This window comes from Talpa europaea (assembly GCF_964194135.1).
Source record: "Talpa europaea genome assembly, chromosome: 7".
Classification (NCBI taxonomy): Eukaryota; Metazoa; Chordata; class Mammalia; order Eulipotyphla; family Talpidae; genus Talpa; species Talpa europaea.
The window spans coordinates 93504016-93523965 of NC_140074.1; the positions used below are offsets into that span (position 1 = coordinate 93504016).

Consider the following 19950-nt stretch of genomic DNA (forward strand, 5'->3'; position numbering starts at 1 on the left):
CTAGATTCACTTGTAATTAAAGATTTAATTTGAAATAATTGTAGATTCACAGGCAGTGATAAAAAATAACATATAGAGGATCCCATGTATGCCTCACCCAGCTTCCCCCAGTGTTAACATCTTGCAACATCATAACCAGGAAATCAATATAAATTTAATCCACTAGGCTTGCTTAGATTTCACTGATTTTACAAATGAACTCATTTGTGTTCATGGTTTTTTTTTAAAGATTTATTTATTTATGCATACAAGAGCTGGGATACAGGCCAGAGATGGGGAGGGTGAGAGGATTCACCAGAGACAGAGTGGGGAACAGAACAGGCAGACTGAATACACTGCAGGCAAGTCAGGAGAGGTCTGCAGCACCATATGAGTTGCTCCCTGGCCAGCAGGGGATGGAACTCATGCTGCAGAGGCTGCAGATTGCTTCATAGTGCAGTGCTTAACCCCTTGTGCCACAAGGGAGGCCCATTTGTGTTCATTTATATCTAGTTCAATGCAATTTTATTGCATGTATATTTGTGTGATCACCTCCATTGTCAAGACACTGGACAGTACAACAACACTGAGGATCCCTTGTCATAACCACACTTGCATTCTGACCCTTTACCCCCACCTCCCACTGCTCTGACCCCTGGAAACCACCAAGCTGTTTATCTCTTTAATTTTGTCATTTCAAGAATGTTACAGTAATGGAATCACACTATCTTACATTTGGAGTGACTTTTTTCCACTCAACTTAGTTCTCTGGAGATTCATCCAAGATTCATCTTTGTATCAAAAGTTTCTTTTTATTGCCAAGTAGCTTTCTATGTATGGATGTAATTTGTTTATGATTTACCTGTTGAACATTTAGATTGTTTTCACCTTTTAGCTGTCATGAATAAAGCTGCTATAGATATTCATCTCATGTAAACTTAAGATTTCACTTCTCTGGAATAAATGTCAAAGGGTACAATTGCTGGATTATAGGCTAATTGCAGGTATAATTTTATAGAAACTGACAAGTTATTTCCAGGGTAGTTGTACTACTTTGTATTCCTACCAGTGAGTGATGCAGTTTCTCTACATCCTTGCATTATTTGATGTTGTCACTATTTATTTTTTCTTTTTCTTTCTTTCGTTCTTTTCTCTTTTTTTATCCTGACAGGTATGTAGTAATATCTAATTGTAGGTTTAACTTTCATATCTTTAGTGGCTAATGTTGTTGAATGTCTTCAAGTGCTTATTCCCATTTCTATATCTCCTTGGTTAATTTTGGACATACTAGTAGGCTATAAAGGATGCTTGTTGGTTGATTGGAAAAACTTCTAAATTGCTTATTGGACCTGTGAAAATTTAGTTCCTTATTAAAATAAATTAATTTGGTGAGAAAAAAAAAGAACTATGGAGAGGAAATATTTTTTGAGCAAAATTCCAAACCTCAGAGTCCTGATTGAATGCTATCTTGTTTTGAATATAATTTGCATTCCCCTGATTACTTGTGAAGTTGCAGTTCATATGTTTATTGACTTGAGAATTTTCTCCTTCATAAATTGCCTCTTCCTAGGCTTTGTAATTTTTCTGTTGGGCTGTTTGTGTTTCTTGTTGTTTGGTAATGTTCTTTGCATATTCTTGATATATTCTTTGTCTGTTACATACATTGCAAATATCTTCTCCTGGTTTGGGTTTTTCTTTTCATTTTGTCTTTTATCTCTGGAAGTTTTTAATTCAGACCTAAAGTCAAAGTCTGCATTTTAACTGAATCACCTAGGGATTTTATACACGTTCAAGTCTGAGAAGAGATGTACTAGACTACTAGTAATCTAGTGTGTCTCTCTTTTCCACTACCTTCTTGTCAGTGGAATGAAATTACAGATGATCCCCCCACTTATTTTAGTTGAAGTAAGGCCTAGTCTAAAAAGCATCCTCTTTTGTACCTTTTTTCCCAAAAACAAAAAGGCCAGTCACTTGTGATTGTGATGATTTTTAATGTCTCTCTTTTAGGACATGTACCCGCCGGCCTGAAATGTCATCCTGACGAAGAGCATCTGATTTACCCTCTGGGTTGCACAGTCCTCATTCAGTCAATAAATACCCTGGACCAGAACTTCCTACATGGTCACGGCAACAATGTCTCCTGTGTGGCCATCTCTGCGAGCGGAATTTACATCGCCTCCGGACAAGTCACATTCATGGGCTTCAAGGTGAAAAACTGAAAATAATCCTCAGCAATTGATTTCCCAGTGCCCCCTAGAAAACAGTCCCACTTCAGCTTAGCTCTGTGCAGGCACAGATCTCTACCTTTCTTCCTTTCAACTGATGTTTGAACTCATTTTCATCCTGTCAGAGAGAGAGTGAAAAAATCTGTTTTTATACCAACTGTTGCAACTAGTGATGGATAATGCTCAGGAGCAAAAAGTCCCTGCTTAAAACTGTTCTGTTGTATTGCTCTCATGTTTGTAAGACATGTTCTAATATCTAGAAAAGTGACAGTGCTGATTCTTTTTCCTGAGAGTAGTAGCTATCTCCTCAGTTTCCTTTAAAGTCTGCCTAGGATCTGACAGTGTATTCCTTCCCGCAGGCAGATATCATTTTGTGGGATTATAAGAAAAGGGAGCTGATTGCTAGACTGTCACTTCACAAGGGCAAAATTGAAGCTCTGGCCTTTTCACCAAATGACCTGTACTTGGTATCACTTGGCGGCCCAGATGATGGAAGGTAATGAAGAAAATATCTTTACTTATTTTCCACCAGGCATAGTTCTAGACTTTTCAAGTACCCTCTCCTCTCTAACATCCTCTACTGGCCCCTGTATTTGAATGTGCATTGTGTGCAAAGCCTATGAGGAAAACACTAGAATCGAAGGTGGTTCTCAATCCTGACTATGCCCTGAAATCCATGGTGCATTTTAGAAAATTACTAAATGCCTGATTCTAACAGAGTTTGATTTGATTGGCCGAGGTTTTAGGAATGACAAAAGCTTCCCAGGTGATTCTAATGTGCAAGTGAATTTGAGAATTATTGCTATAAAAGAAAGATTATGAGAGCATCATCATCATCATCATCATCATCATTATCATCAAAGACAATAGCTAATTTTGTGAACACTTACTATGTGACAGGTGTGTGCCAAGCACTTTAACTGCATTATCTCATTTAAGCTTCACAGCAGCTCCAGGAGACATGAGCTATTGGGGCCATATAACAGATGAGGAATCAAAGTCACAGCTGCTAAGTAGCAGAGCTGGGAGACAGTCCCTGGCAGCGTGAATTCACACATGGCATATTTAACATGCCCAGACAAGATCTTTGCCCTCCAGAACTCACAGTCAAATTTGGTAGGCAGGGCCTCCCTAGTGACGCAAGGGGTTAAAACGCAACCTATGAAGCCATCCGCAGCCACTCCAGCCTGAGTTTGATCCCTGGGCAGGGAGCTACTCACATGGTGCAACAGACCTCTCTGACTCGCCCGCTGCTCCCCTCAGCAGTGTATTTCGTCAGTCTGCCTGTTCTGTTCCCCACTCTGTCCCTGGTGAATCCTCTCACCCTCCAGCACATCTGGCCTGTACCCCGGTTCTTGTATGCATAAATAAATAAATAAATAAATCTTAAAAAAAACTAATTTGGTAGGCAGAAAGTACATATAAATGAAATTGAGGAAGGGCCTCCTTGATGGTACAGGAGTTAAAGTCTCAAGGCTGTCAAGCTGTTGCCAGCCACTGCAGCATGAGTTTGATCCCTGACCAGAAAGCTACCATGGTGCAGCAGACCTCTTCTGTCTTGCCCACTGCTCCCCTCAGCAGTGTATTTAAGTGAATCTGCCTGTTCTGTTCCCCACTCTGTGTCCGGTGAATCCTCTCATCCCTGCACCTCTGGCCTATACCCCAGTTCTTCTATGCATAAATAAATAAACATAAATGTTTAAAAAAAAGAAAGAAATTGAGGGGTAAGTATGTAAAACATTGTATTAGGAAGAACAATGCAGTCATATTCCTAGGTAAATGCTGAAGGAACATGTCTGTAGAAGAAAATAACAACACCTGAGGCTTAAAACTTTGATGCACTTGTATGGATATGTCCTTGTTTGAGCTTCACAGGTTTATTACAAAGGAAATTTACATTTATTTGTACTGGTATATTTATTCTGCTCTTACCATAGTGTGAATCAACAAAATCATCATGAAATTTCCTCCTTTAAGAGTCTTCCCCTTCCTGTGTAAGTTGTCATACCTACCCTGGAACCAGCCCCATTTGACTGTTTTTGGTAAAAAATGAATGCAGAAATCATCCGTTAACATTCTTAGCTCAACTAGAGTAGTTGTTCTCGATTTGGGTGCATACTGGAATTGGAATCACCTGTGTAACTTACTTATGAAACTTTTTAGCATTAAAACTACCTTACTACAGGGACCACACCTGAGAGGAGAAAGCATACAGTGTTTCATTCAAAAATGAAGCAGATGTAAAATATATATAAAAAATAAATTAATTAAAAAAATAAAGTTACCTTACTATCCATGTTTGGATACAAGTAGCTTTCCTGATTAATTTCATACCAGGGACCTCTTGAACAAGTATACATAGAGACAGAGCTCATTCTTTGCACGCCAATATGGTGTCACATTCTTTCTAGAACCACTAGAAGAACTGTTTCTTAGGTTGAAAGCTGTTTCCCCTGACTCTCCTGATCCCTCTCGTTTTTTGGCAGCGTGGTGGTGTGGAGCATTGCCAAGAGAGAAGCCATCTGCGGCAGTCCGGCTGCCGGCTTCAATGTCGGGAACGCCACCACGGTCATCTTCTCCAGGTGCCGGGATGAGATGTTCATCACTGCTGGAAAGTACGTGTCTGCGGCCCGGCTCTTCAGGACTCACTGTTGGCTTGTGCAGAAATCATCCTGATTTGGGGGAAAATGTTTTAAATCCTGGAGGAAATATACTTTCCACGATTTTATAGTTAAAAATCCATTTAGCTGAAGGCCTTTTCGATATGGTTATTTGAAAATCCAGTGCATCTATGGGAAGTTTTTGGTTATCTGGTGAACTCAGTTCAGGCTCTTGTCTGTGACTGGTAATACATTACCTTCCACCCGTGCTCACCGTGCAGACTCCGTAGTGTTGATGTCACTTAGAACCTGCTGTTCATTTATGCCTTAGGAAATCAGAGTTTGCCCATGAAGTAAGGCGAAAAGTTTCCCATATCCAATTGCTGGGCATCTGAGATCATTTCCAGTAAGGTCAGCTTTGATGAGGCACAAGCCAAAGGTCTGAACAGAGGCCAGCATCTGTCTCATGAAAGAAATTAATTTACAGAGTCATCCATCCGAGCCCTGTTGGAGTTTGAAATGAAGGTTAAACCTGTATAAAAGCATCCTCTTTCATGCCATGTACTGGTGGAAGGTTAGAAACCTGCCAGTGTAGGGCTGAGGTATAGGTGGGGTGGAACAATCCTTTCCAGCCCATCTCTGTGTCTCGCCCTTGAGCTGCACATATCACCGGTGATTTTCAAAGCAGAGTCTGTACTGTGGCACACAGCATAGATCTGCACCATTGTTAACTATGAGGAAGGTTTATACAGAGGCTGTGAAACTAAATGATTGGCGTGAAAACCTATTAGGACAGTACTCGAATCCTAAAGGAGATGTTCACGTCCTGCTCCATCTTCGGAGGCCACCAGTGACCTTAAAGTCCCTCAGCTCCAGAGTGGTTTTTTTTTTTTAAAGATTTATTTATTTTTATACAAGAGCTGGGGTACAGGCCAGAGGTGCAGGAGGGTGAGAGAATTCACCAGAGACAAAGCAGGGAGCAGAACAGGCAGACGATAGAAATACACTGCTGAGGGGAGCAGTGGGCAAGCCAGGAGAGGTCTGCCGCACGTTGTGGGATTCTCGCCGGCGGGGATTGAACACGCACTGCAGAGGCTGCGGACAGCTTCACAGGGCGGCGCTCAACCCGCTGCACCTCCGGGGAGGCCCCAGAGTGGTTTGTTTTATGGGGGTCTTCCTGCTTCTGAGCAGTTGTTTATGCAGCAGGATCCACCCATTCAGATATCCAGGATCGATGTTTCTTCAGGAATCAAAACTTGAATTTAAACAAGGCAATTTATATCTAGGTATACTTTAATTTCTTATGACATTGATAATTGTGAAAAAGTTAGTACTCTTAAGTAAGATTTCTGGTGTGGCTCCCATATACCTGGATTCTTCATCACAGTCCTAATTTTAGGTATTCCATTATATTGTCCCCCCAGGAGATGTCCTGCAAATTCCAGTACAGCATCCAATTTACATGTACCAGGAAAGCCATAGAAAAACAGACATTGTTTTAAATTTTTTTTAAAGATTTATTTATTTATTTTTATAAGCACTGGGAACAGTCAGAAGTGCAGGAGGGTGAGAGAATTCACCAGAGCCAGAGCGGGGAGCAGAGCAGGCAGAAGGACTGAAGTACACTGCTGAGGGGAGCAGCGGGCGGCAGGAGAGGTCTGCGCGCCATACGGGACCCTCCTCCAGTGTTCGGGGAGCAGCCGGAGATTGAACCGGCGCTCTGCAGAGGCTGCCGGCAGCTTCGCAACCCAGCGCTCAACCTCTGCGCCACCGGGGAGGCCCCGTTATTTTAAATTTGGAAAGTACATTTAAAATACCTACTGAACACTTACTTGGTACATGACTCTGTGGGTCAAACAAAAAAACAAAAAACAAAGACTGGATTTGATCAATATATGTATATATTTTTAATGCATTTCTTTTTTTTAAAGACTTATTTATTTATGCATATAAGAACTGGGGTACAGGCCAGAGGTGCAGGGTCAGGGGTATGAGAGGGTTCACTAGAGACAGGGTGGGGAACAGAACAGGTGAATTGACTGAAATACACTCTGAGGAAAGCAGCAGGTGAGACAGGAGATGTCTGCTGCACCATGTGGGTTGCTCCCTGGCCGGGGATCGAACTCATGCTGTAATAGCTGCAGATAGCTTCATTAAAACTACCTTACTACTTTTATATATATATATATATAAATATATATATTTTTAAGTTACTCTCTTCCACCTAGGATATTGTAATGTTGACTTTTCCATTTTTATATATTATTATTCATTCAGGTTAACACAATAGACAATGACTAAATACCAACTATATGCCAAATCTTGCATGAGGTACTGATTTTGCTTGACTTTTAGTTGCTCAGTCTTATTTCTTCTTCTGTGGAGACATAATGAAGTGCTCCCTTAAAAAATATCCTCACAACTCAATGCCTTGAACAAAACAAAACCTAATGAACTCTAGCTTGCCTCGAATGTGTTTAATTGATAATTTTGTATATTTGTCTGTTATTAGCTCAGTAGATAGAGTATTCATTTCAAAATTAGAGAGAAGAGGGCATGGATTCTTGCTCTGCTGCATGTAGACTCTTCATTTTCACATTTCGAGAGTGGGGATCATGACCTACCTTATAGGATGTTTATGAGGATCAAATGGAAGAACAGAGCTAGAACCCTGGGCCTTACTACACCCTCAAAAATGTCTAATCTCTTCTCCTTCAAAATAATACAGAAAACTGGGCCTCCCTGGTGGCACAAGAGGTTAAGACGCAACCTATAAAGCTATATGCAGCCACTGCAACACAGGTTTGATCCCTAGCCAGGGAGGCACCCACATGGCACGGCAGACCTCTCCTGACTCACCCGTGCTCCCCTCAGCTGTGTATTTCAGTCAGTCAGTCTGTTCTGTTCCCTGCTCTGTCTATGGTGGATCCTCTCACACCACCCCCCCGCATCTCTGGCCTGTACCCCAGCTCTTGTATGCATAAATAAATAAAATCTTTAAAAAACCAACAACAACAAAATAATACCGAAAACAGAGAAGAGATTATATGGTTATTAATGGGTATTTTTTTTTAAAGAGTTATTTTTATTTATGCAAGAGCTGGGGTATAGGCCAGAGTCAGGGAGGGTGAGAGTATTTACCACAGACAGAGCAGGGAGCAGAACAGGCAGAAGGACCAAAGGCACTGCTGAGGGGAGCAGCAGGCGAGACAGGAGAGGTCTGCCTCACCATGTGGGATTCTCCTAGCCAGCTGGGAATCAAACCAGCTCTGCGGAAGCTGTGGACAGCTTCACAGTGAGCTGCTCAACCCGCTGTGCCACCAGGGAGGCCCTGGGTATTTTTCTTTTCTAAATAGTCCAGAGTCTTTTTTTTTTTTTTATTCACACTTATCATGCCATGATTTCATAGGGGATGGGTTCCAACAGCTCAGTCTCCTCTCCATTAGTTCTCACAAAGTGTGCCTCTCTAGGTGAAGCCAGCAGGTGCTTCAGTTGAACCCAAGTACCATTTTCTCTTGCTAGTTTCAAAAGGTGCTTCATCTCTTAGAGTGCTTAATATGTTCAATATGAACATCAAACCTCTTGAGAAGAATCTTGCCCTTGACTTGTTTATTTACAACAATGACCAACTGTGTTAGTCAATTTGGCAATTTACTGGAAATTGGCATTTCCCTAAATGGGTAACCATTTGATTGTGAGTTTCTTTTCTATAGTGGGACAATTCGAGTTTGGGAACTGGATCTCCCAAATAGGAAAATCTGGCCTACTGAGTGTCAAACAGGACAGATGAAGCGTGTAGTCATGAGTATCACTGTAAGTATTACTTTAGATAACTATTAGTCCAAGTGCCTGCTAATAGTGCCTGCTAATAGTGTGTGTGTGTACGGGTACCTTGAGCTGGGGGTAAGGAAGAGGAGTCTGGACATATATGGGCTATTGATCTAAGCAGCACAGGTGTGAGAGAGTCTGACTTCTGGAATTCCCTTCAGAAGCCAAAGAGGAGCTGCCTGGATATGATTCTGAGTGGGTCTTGGTTTGCGAGGACCTGGGCTACCATTAGACATCAGGAACCTGCCTCCCCTGAAGGGAAGCTATGCAGTCAGCAGGCGTTCAGAGCCCCCAAAACATTCTAATGCCACTTATGCTACTCCTGCCACTGGAAATAAAGTTCCTAATAATGAAATTCATTGTTGAAATGCAGTCTCTTCCATAAAGAGGAATTGTTCACATATATTTTTTTAAATTATTATTATTTTTTTAAGATTATTTATTTATACAAGCACTGGGTACAGTCAGAAGTGAGGGAGGGTGAGAGGATTCACCAGAGCCAGAGCGGGGAGCAGAACAGGCAGAAGGACCTAAGTACACTGCTGAGAGGAGCAGCGGGCCTGGCAGGAGAGGTCTGTGCGCCATGTGGGACCCTCGCCAGGAGGCCGGGGGTCAAACCGGTGCTTCAGAGGCTGCAGTCAGCTTCGCAACCCAGTGCTCAACTGCTGCGCCACCGGGGAGGCCCTGTTCACATGTTTTTAATGTGGATTCACATATTTAATTCCATTCTCCATTGGCTTGTTCCTCCTGTATAGTCAGTTTATAAATATAAACGCTGGAAATATGAGAGAAAGAAAATGTATGTTCTCTTTGGAGGAGCCAACCTTCACTCTAGGGGTCCTTGGAAGATATCTCGGAAGTCACTACGATCATCAGACACAGGAAGACTTAAAGTGAGATGCAGGGCCTCCCCGGTGGCGCAGCGGTTGAGCGCTGGGTTTCGAAGCTGCCCGCAGCCTCTGCGGCACCGCTTCGATCCCCGGCTGCTCCCCGGCCACCAGAGGAGGGTCCCACATGGCGCGCAGACCTCTCCTGCCGCCCGCTGCTCCCCTCAGCAGTGTACTTCGGTCCTTCTGCTTGCTCTGCTCCCCGCTCTGGTTCTGGTGAATTTTCTCACCCTCCCGTGCTTCTGACTGTACCAGCGCATGTATAAACAAAAACAAACAAATAAATAAATAAAACATGCCTCTATAAATAAATAAATAAATACATAAATAAATAAATAAAAAAGTGAGATGCAGGCTAATTGGAACCTAACATTTCCTCCTGTTCTGTGTTTGGCCCTCAGAACTGTTCTTACCCATCTGGGAGTCTTAGGAAGTAGCCTTGAGCACCTTTATGGGCCTTCTAGTGATTTCAGAAAAAGCCCATTCCATGCCTGATCCAGGGCTAGTGGGCACTGTCGAGGAATCCCAGGTCTTCAGGTGTCTTTTTCTCTCTGATCCCCAGATGTCCAGTGATGACAGCTTTTTCTACCTTGGCACCACAACTGGAGACATTCTGAAAATGAACCCTAGAACCAAACTGCTGGCAGACACTGGACCTACAAAGGACAAATATAGTCAGGTGAGTACACCATCAAGTTTGCTCTGTCCTGCTGTATTCTAGTGATTTCTTCCCTCCAATGCCAGCATAGTATTTGTTAGAAGAACCTGTGGAACAAAGAAAAAGTCTGTGATATACCCAGGACCATGTCTAAAATTGCAAGGTGCAATGACTAATTCTCTAAGCCCTCATCCCTGGTTTATAGTCAGGACAAAGGCACTCTTAGGTGTTTGGGAAATCACAACTATACCTTTTTTTTTTTTTTTCTCTTCAAAGTATAGGAACTACTATTGTGCCTGTGCTTATGTCTTCTGCTCTAACTGCTTTGAAGTGAATATAAAAGTGTGAATTTTTCATATAGTCAAAATGCACAGGTGATTTTAAAGGGAAGAAGTTTGTTGAAGCAACTTTGCATCTTACAAGACCTGAAGGGATATTTCCTGAATCATAAACTTATTTTTGACTCTGCCTAGGGGTGGTCATCAGAAGCAATACTTTTTGAGCTTCATTTAAGTAAAATTCCAATGTGGCGGCAATCATGGGCTTGGTCGTGGTCATTGTGCCAGGTCATACACTGACTTTTTTGAAAAAGATTTATTTATGCATAATAAGAATTGGGGTACAGGTGGGAGGTATGGGGGTGTGTTGGAGGATTCACCACAGAGTGGGGAACAGAACAGGCTGATCAACTGAAATACACTGCTGAGGGGAGCAACAGGCAAGTCAGGAGAGGTCTACTGTGCCATGTGGGTCACCTCCCTGGCTGGGAATCAAACTAGTGCTGCAGTGGCTGCGGACAGCTTCATAGGTTTCATCTTAACCCCTTGTGCCACCAGGGAGGCCCATACACTGATTCTTAATGATAAAATCATTTGACATTTTCCTTAATGCTGTTTCTCTCCCTAGGGGGTGTCAGCTGTCAAGTCCCTGAAGATGGGAGGTTTGTTGGTGGGCTCTGGAGCTGGCTTGTTGGTCTTTTGTAAAAGCCCCAGCTACAAACCTATCAAGTAAGTTCTAGGTCCCTCAGGGGTGGGATGAGGTGACACTCACCAGAAGGAGATTTGCTAAAGCCAGCCACTGAGTAATATTGGCAGAGTGGTATTTAAATTAAAGAATTCATCTTGCTGTTAAGTGAGTAGTTGGAATCACAATGGATGGTGGTTCTTTGCCAATGAAATGACATTGAGCTGTGTTGCATCAAACCAAAGTAGTCCACTATGGATACTGCCCTTCTAATAAATGCATAAATGCCTGAGTTATTACTTAGCAAATACACTGAGCCATGTCAGAGGAAATGTGCTGTTATAAATTTATCTAACCAGTAGTCTCCAATTTTAAAGTTTCAATTTTAGTTTCTTCAATGATAATATTATGCAATGGCATAATGTCAGGCAATCAAGCTTGGAGTTAATTTATTTGAGTACAAGATTTAATGCAAATAACCAATAGTCACAGCTATCTCTATGTGCCAGATACTGTGCAGTATGGTTTTCATGGCTTATCTAATTAAAATAAATGAAATAATATCTTTTACATTGTCATTAACATGTGTTAAATGAGCACCTTCTCCATCCAAACTAGCTGCTATTAAAAAACTAAAGAATGGGGCTTCCCCTGGTGGTGCAGCAGTTGAGCGCTGGGCTGTGAAGCTGCCCACAGCCTCTATAGTGCCGGTTCAATCCCTGGCTGCTGGCGAGAGTCACACATGGTGCAACAGACCTCTCCTGCAGCACCCGCTGCTCCCCTCAGCAGTGTATTTCATCAGTCTGCCTGTTCTGTTCCCCACTCTGGCTCTGGTGAATTCTCTCACCCTCCTGCGCTTCTGACTGTACCCAGTGCTTGTATAAATAAATAACAATCTAAAAAACAAAACAAAACAAAATAAATTATTAAAAAAACAAAAAAATAAATAAAAAACTGAAGAATGATAAGATAGAGTCTTTTTTGTTTTAAAGATTTATTTATTTTTATACAAAAACCGGGGTATAGGCCAGATGCACGGGAGGGTGAGAAGATTCACCTAAGACAGAGCGGGAATCAGAACAGGCAGACTGACAAAATACACTGCTGAGGGGAGCAGTCGGCGAGACGGAAGACGTCTGCTCACCATGTGGGATTCTCACCTGCCAGCCGGGATTGAACCTGCACTGCAGACTGCAGACAGCTTCACAGTGCGGCGCTCAACCACCTGCACCATCAGGGAGGGCCTAATGTAGTCTTTTGTTCACCAGAATGTACAGTCTGGTTTAGGGTTAGGAAATAGATATATGAGAAAGCCACTAGAACATAAGATAATGTGTAAGCACAAACCTCATGGCCCAGCTAAATAAATCATGGATGTTGTAGAGAAAATCAGAAAAGGGAATAATCTTGTTAGGATGGGGAGGTCAGGAAAGGTACTTTACAGAGGAGCAGAGGAAGAACTTGAACTTAAGTCCAGCAAAAGCCAGACACCCTTAGACATACACACTCCATATGGCCTCTGCGAGCTCTAAGGGAACAACCAGAGGTAGTTGTATATGCAGAATAGCAATGTGCATCAGCTGCCTTCATGCAATCTATATTGAGCACTCTCTATGTACCAGGAGCAAGTCTAGGTATTTGGGATCTGTCAATGCATAAATCAAGCAAAAGAGAAGAAAAAAAAAAGAGAATTCCTGTTCTCATGGAGCTTACATTCTAACAGGAGGGGAAAGACAATATCTAATTTAAGAAAACAAATATATAATATTAAAGGGTATTGAGTATAACAGTGACCAGTGGAATAAGATGTACGTAAATATGGTTAGAGTTTGAAGCAGGGGAAGGGACAGGCTGATATTTAAAATCCAGTGCTCAGTAAGACTAGGTCTTAGGGCCTCCCTGGTGGCACAAGAGGTTAAGTCTCAGCACTATGAAGCTATTGGCAGCCATTGCAGCAGGATTTAGATCCCCAGCCAGGTTGCTGACCCACATGGTGCAGCAGACCTCTCCTGTCTCGCCTGCTGCTCCCCTCAGCAGTGTATTTCAGTCAGTCCTCTTGTTCTGTTCCCTGCTCTGTCTCTGGTGAATCCTCTCACCCCCTGCACTTCTGACCTGGACCCCAGCTCTTGTATGCATAAATAAGTAAATCTTTAAAAAAAAAAAAAGAATAGATCTTAGTGAGACTATATTTGGACCAGTTTTGTATTTGTATGAAGGAAAAGAAGAGAGGGAGGCAACTTAAGAGTTGTGTGGGGCAGATTCTAGATATGTGAGCTATAGAAAAGTAACCTGCTTTTTAACCCTTTGTTTTTAATACACCAGTGTTCCCATTGTAATAAGATAATTAGATGCAAAGCAATGATTAAAAGGTTTGTGCCATAAATGTTTCCAAATACCTCTGTGTGAGCACATCAGATCACGTGAATGCAGTGACTTCTGTCTCCTAGGAGACAGATGATTTTAGTAGATTGAGAAGGTAGCTCACATGTGGAGTCATGGAGACTGGAAAGGCATTAAGGTCACATGAACAGCCCACTGAGGATCAGAGATGCCTGGCCTTACCCCTTTCACTCTGGGCTTCACCCAGATGCCCGTAGCCAGTGTTTCTTGGCTGGCATCTATCAATTGATGTGTGTTACTTCTATTCTCTCTAATCTTCACAGCAACTCTCTATAGCAAGGATTATTCTGTAGTTAAGTAAACTGAGGCCTAGAGATTCCTGGCAACTTGTGCATAGTCTCAGAGCTCTAGTTAGTGAAATAGCGGGCTATGACTTGGGGTTTGTCCTTTCTTCACTAACCCTCTATGTTCCACTAAGAACGGAATATTTGTAAAATATTTCTTAAAATATTTACCACATGCCAGAAGTCCCACTGAATTCTCATTATCAAACTAAATTAGTCACAGAATGAGGTTGGATTTCTAGGGATATATATATATAAACATGCTCATTAACCATTTGGGGATCAGGAGGACCTAAAAAGTTGAATATAATATAATGATATAATCGAAGTTCTGATGGAGAGACTATTAATGTATTATTTCTTCCTGTCTCTGTTATTCATTTAAAATAAGTATACTTAAAAAAATAAAATAAGTATACTTAAATTTTATATTCTGTTTATTTACTTAATGTAAACATGATAAACATTTTCAACACTGCTATATAATCTCTTTTTATTATTGTGATAAAAGATACATATATATCTGGGTTGTTGGAAAAGTCGTGAAACATTTTTGCTTGAAAAACATAGAAAAATATGTCATGACTTTTCTGAAAACGCAATACTATAAACACTTTTAAACATGGTTTTAATGGCTGGGCACATAATCAGCAGTTTGTCAATATTGCTTAATTGCTGTCCCAGAGGTCATGTAAAAATTCTGTTACTGAATATTTATATTGTTTCCAACTTTTCACTCTTTTAAGTTAATATCACTTGAGAACAATGGTGTAAAAAAAATCTTAAAAAATTAAAAAAATAATATCACTTGAAATAAAGGTTTCCCCCTCCCTGATTTTGGGATCATTCCCCAGAAATAGAATGAACAAGGTATTTAATTGCCATGATCATTTGTTCCCATATGCCTGTTCTGGAATGATCTCTCTATCCAAACCCTAGTTTTGTTGCACAACCCATTTCAGACTGTATCCCTGATGCAGCTTCCCTGGCTATGGTACCCTACCTGGCTTCTCCTTGTCACTAGGGGCGCCCAACACTGCGTGACTCCTGCCTTTCCAGCCATGTCACTTCCTGGGAAGCATGTAGATGGTCAGATGCCTGATTTGCATCCTCTCTAGTGCTACAGAATGAATCTACTTCACTTTTTGATTCTTCTTAAAGGAAGGTCCAGTTACAAGGTGGCATCACTTCTATCTCACTTCGAGGGGAAGGACACCAGTTTTTCGTTGGAACTGAAGAATCACACATTTATCGTATCAGCTTCACAGATTTCAAAGAGACTCTCATTGCGACTTGTCACTTTGAAGCTGTCCTGGACATTGTTTTTCCATTGTAAGTAGAAGAGAAAAACGTTTTTGCCCCTAAAACAACACAAAAATAGAGATTTGATATACTATGCAAGGAAATTTAATTTTTAAAGGAAATTTGATTTTATTCATGTATTTTCCGCCTTGATTAACACAATTGTGATTTTTCTCCCTCCTTAAAATTTTCCATTGTAGCAAATTATTTTATTTTTTTTTTATTTTTATTTATTTTTTATTTTATTTATTTATTTATTTTTAAATAATAAATTTTATTTTTATATTCCCCCATACAATTGCAAATGCCCCATTCTGACCCCAATCACTCCCCTCCCGGCCCCCACCCCCCAAAAAGTGTCTCTGGTTCATAGTTTTTTGTTGATTTTGATTTTCACTTTCTTATAGTTATTCATTTTCCTGGTCCCTTATTTAAGTTTTCTAGATTCCTGCTATGAGTGAGACCATCCGGTATTTTTCTTTTTCTTTTTGGCTTATTTCGCTGAGCATGATCCCTTCCAGCACCATCCATGTTGCTGCAAATTGCATGTGTTTATCTTTTTTGAATGCTGAGTAATATTCCATGGTATATATGTGCCACATCTTCTTGATCCAGTCATCTATTTTTGGACATTTGGGTAGTTTCCAAAGCTTAGCTATTGTAAATAGTGCTGCTATAAACATAGGAGTGCAGGTGTTCTTTGGAATTGATGTTTCTGTGTCCTTTGGGTAAATACCTAGGAGTGGAATTGCTGGATCATATGGAAGCTCTATGTTTAGTAGGTCCAGAAATCTCCACACAGCTCTCCATAGTGGTTGGACCAGTTTGCATTCCCACCAACAGTGCAGGAGAGTTCCTTTTTCTCCACAACCTCGCCAACATTTGTTGTTGCTAGTTTTTTTAATATGTGCCATTCTCACTGGTGTAAGATGCTATCTCATGGTAGTTTTGATTTGCATTTCCCTGATTACAAGTGATGTTGAACATTTTTTCATATGTCTGTTGGCCATTTGCATTTCCTCTTCAGAGAAGTTTCTTTTTAGCTCTTCTGCCCATTTTTTGACTGGGTTATTTTCTTTGTTGTTGCTGAGTCTCATCAGCTCTTTGCAGATTTTTGTGATCAGTCCTTTATCATTAGTGTTGGGTGCAAAAATGTTCTCCCAGTTGGTGGGGTTTCTCTTTGTTTTTGTTATTGTCTCTTTTGCTGTGCAGAAGCTCTTTAATTTGATGTAGTCCCAGCTGTTTATTTTTGCCTTCACTATCACTGCTTTGGGTGATGTGTCTGTAAAGATGTCTTTGATATGCAAATCACGTAGTGTTTCGCCTATATTTCCTTCTATGTATTTTATGGTTTCAGGTCTTATGTCTAGTTCTTTAATCCATTTTGAGTTGATTTTTGTGTATGGTGTGAGGTAGTGGTCAAGCTTCATTCTTTTGCATGTAGCAACCCAGTTTTCCCAGCACCATTTATTGAACAAACTTTCTTTGTAGCAAATTATTTTAAAAGACTCTCTATGGCCTTTACTCTCTATGGTTTTCACAATTCAAATTTGGGCTTCTTGAACATGGCGGCGAGGAGACGCTGCGAGTAAGATCTCCCATTAAAAAAAGTTAATAGGGAGGAAAAGCGGCAGGTCCCAGTGAGAACTGGGACACGGAAGATAAACGGACGACTCCAGCAAACTGCCCGAAGAAGAAAGTTGCCATAAAAGAGGACGAGAAGGGAGGGAAGCGCAGAACCCTGCTCCCCTCCCCCGCCCACAGAGGCGGCACTCTCCGACCGGCAGAGAGGAGGAAAACAACAAACCAAAACGCCCAACAAGAAAAACGGACGCAGCAAGTGGGACTGTGAGTGGAAAGGAACTATTTCAGCCACCACACCCCGTGAACGGGAGCTGAGGCGAACCCTGCAGGATCCGCCGCAGAGGTGAGCTCCAGGCGCCATTAAAGAGCCCTGCCCCCCAGGAGGAGACCTGCACCAGCACACAGCCCCGGCCGCCCGGTAAGCTTGCGCGAAAGCGGCGCTCGGATTGCAGCTGCCCAGGTCCCCGCGCCTGCGACCTAGGCTTGCGGGGAGACGGCGGAGGCCCTCCCTGAGTGAGCAGGAACAAGGCGCCCAGGCAGGGGAGCGGGATTCAAAAGGCGCCATTCCCGCGCCACTGATCTGGGCTACAGCCCGCGTCCTGGAACTGAGGGCTTTGGAACTGAGACCCGGGCGGAGGCCCTCCCTGAGTGAGCAGGAACAAGGCGCCCAGGAAGGGGAGCGGGATTCAAAAGGCGCCATTCCCGCGCCACTGATCTGGGCTACAGCCCGCGTCCTGGAACTGAGGGCTTTGGAACTGAGACCCGGGGCACGAAATTAGGGGCGTGGGTTCCCCACGACGGTGGGGCACAAGGCAGACACAGCACCCCAAAGCCGTTGAGGTGTACCCTACCATCCCCGCTCTGCTCCCTGTCCCACGGGGTGGAAAATCAGCTCCCCAAGGGCTCTAGGAGAGATCTCTGGCGCCACCTAGCGACTTGACCCCAGCACAGGCTCCTGAAGGAGCTAGTGGCCAGCTGGGGAGTTAGCCCACACCGGGCCCCTTCCGAACAAGTAGTCTGAGCCCACAGGGAGAGCGAGCACCCACAGCCGGGGCAGACCAGGCGCGCAGAAGAGTGTGCCTGAGACCAGAAGCCCAGGGAGTGTGTCCCACATCACCATTTTAGAACAGGGACATTTCTTCAGTAAAGACTACCTGCAGAAGGCTTCCTCAGGAGCCAGAGGTGAGCGGGGGAAGTTCGCCCACGCCAGACCCCCTCTGGCCTGCAGTCCAAGCCCAGAGGGGAGCAGGAACCCACCGCCGGGGCAGACCAGGCGCCCAGGGGAGTGTGTCCCCACATCGGCATTTTAGAACAGGGACCTTTCTCCAGGAAAGGCTGCTTGAAACTGACAGATGACTCCTGGAAGAACCAGAGGGGAACAGAGAAGCCCACCCAAGATGCCAGCAAGTCCCAACAACACAGTGTCCCAACGCATACGGCAAATTAGAAAACAGACAGTAGGGAGGAGAAGAACCACACGCAACCTAGCAACTCTCCAGAGAAAAAGCACACCACAAAAAGAAAGCCAGCCCCCAGATTGCAACGACAATAACTTGGAAGAATTTCTGAGCCTTCCAGAAAGAGAATTTAAAATTGCCGTGATTAAAAAACTGACAGAAGTCATAAAGGAAAACAATGATAAGGGAAAAATAATCAACGATCAGAAGAATGCAATTGAGTCCCTAGAGAGGGAAAACAATGGTCAGAAGAAAGAAATTGAGTCCCTAAAGAGGGAAGTAAAAGAAATGCAGGAGATCAAAGAATTAATGGAAGAACTAAAGAATTCTGGGAAAAGCAATGAAAGCAGAATAGATGAAATGGAAGAACGAATAAGTAATCTTGAAGACACAGAAATAAAAAGAACCAAAACAGAAAAGGAAAGAGAAGTACGAAGGAAAAAGAACGAAGAAAGACTTCGGGAACTATCTGACTCCATGAGGAAAGGAAATATAAGAGTTATAGGAATACCAGAAGGAGAGGAGAGAGATGTAGGAACAGAGAAAATATTCAAAGAGATAATTGAAGAGAACTTCCCAAATGTGAAGAAGGAGCTGAAAATTGATATACAAGAAGCAAGAAGAACACCAAACTTCCACGACGAAAGAAAAAATACAGCAAGACACATAATAGTAAAGCTCCCAAGAATCCAGGACAAGGAAAAAATAATGAAGCTGGCAAGAGGGAAGAAACAGATAACATTCAAAGGAAAACCAATCAGGCTGACATCAGACTTCTCCGAAGAAACACTACGGGCAAGGAGAGAGTGGAGGGACATAGTCAACAGACTCCAAGAAAACAGATGCCAACCAAGAATACTCTATCCCGCAAAGCTCTCCTTCCTCTTTGAAGAAAGAATATGGACCTTCCCAGACAAACAGAAACTCCGGAATTTCATTGCAACTAAACCCCCACTCCAAAAAATACTACAAGGAGTCCTAAAGCCAGAACCTCAGAGCGACGAATAACAATGAAAGAAGGCCAAAAAAAAAAAAGTTATTAAAAGAATAAATAAATAAAATCAAAGGAAAGACAAACACAATGGCAAATACAGATGTTAACATATCAATATTAACTCTAAATGTAAATGGACTAAACTCTTCAATAAAAAGACACAGAGTTGCAGCCTGGATTAAGAAACAAAACCCAACCTTTTGCTGTCTCCAGGAAACACATTTAGCTACAAAAGATAAAAATAGACTCAAAGTTAAAGGATGGAAAACAATCCTACAAGCAAATGGACCAAAAAAGAAAGCAGGAACAGCTATACTTATATCAGATAAAACAGATTTCAAACTCAAAAAGATAAAAAGAGACCCCAATGGTCACTACATTATGATCAAGGGGACAATACTTCAAGAAGAAATAACACTCATTAACATATACTCACCAAACGAAGGAGCACCAAAATATATCAGACAACTGTTGTCCTCTCTGAAAACAGACATCAGAGAAAACACATACGTAGTGGGAGACTTCAACACACCACTATCAACAATGGATAGATCAACAAGACAAAAAATAAGTAAAGAAACCAAAGCTCTAAATAAAGACCTAGAGCAATTGGGCTTAACAGACATCTATAGAACACTAAACCCCAAAAAAACGGAGTACACATTTTTCTCAAGCGCACACGGATCATTCTCCAGGATCGATCACATACTGGGGCACAAGACAAACATCAACAGATACACCAAGATTGAAATCATATCAACCATCTTTTCTGACCATGAAGGCATCAAA

At 42.2% G+C, this 19950-nt stretch overlaps 1 protein-coding gene across 1 annotated transcript in view; it reads left to right on the forward strand.

Moving 5' to 3' along the window:
* CFAP52 (cilia and flagella associated protein 52) overlaps window positions 1–19950 on the forward strand; it is a gene marked incomplete at its 3' end in the record, with an annotated part of 40856 nt that overhangs the window by 2154 nt on the left and 18752 nt on the right. The window contains exons 2-8 of the mRNA XM_084237918.1: window positions 1987–2186; window positions 2564–2700; window positions 4691–4819; window positions 8518–8617; window positions 10082–10198; window positions 11084–11184; window positions 14986–15156. Of these exons, the coding sequence (XP_084094044.1) occupies window positions 1987–2186; window positions 2564–2700; window positions 4691–4819; window positions 8518–8617; window positions 10082–10198; window positions 11084–11184; window positions 14986–15156 (955 nt within the window). The remainder of the gene's footprint in view (window positions 1–1986; window positions 2187–2563; window positions 2701–4690; window positions 4820–8517; window positions 8618–10081; window positions 10199–11083; window positions 11185–14985; window positions 15157–19950) is intronic.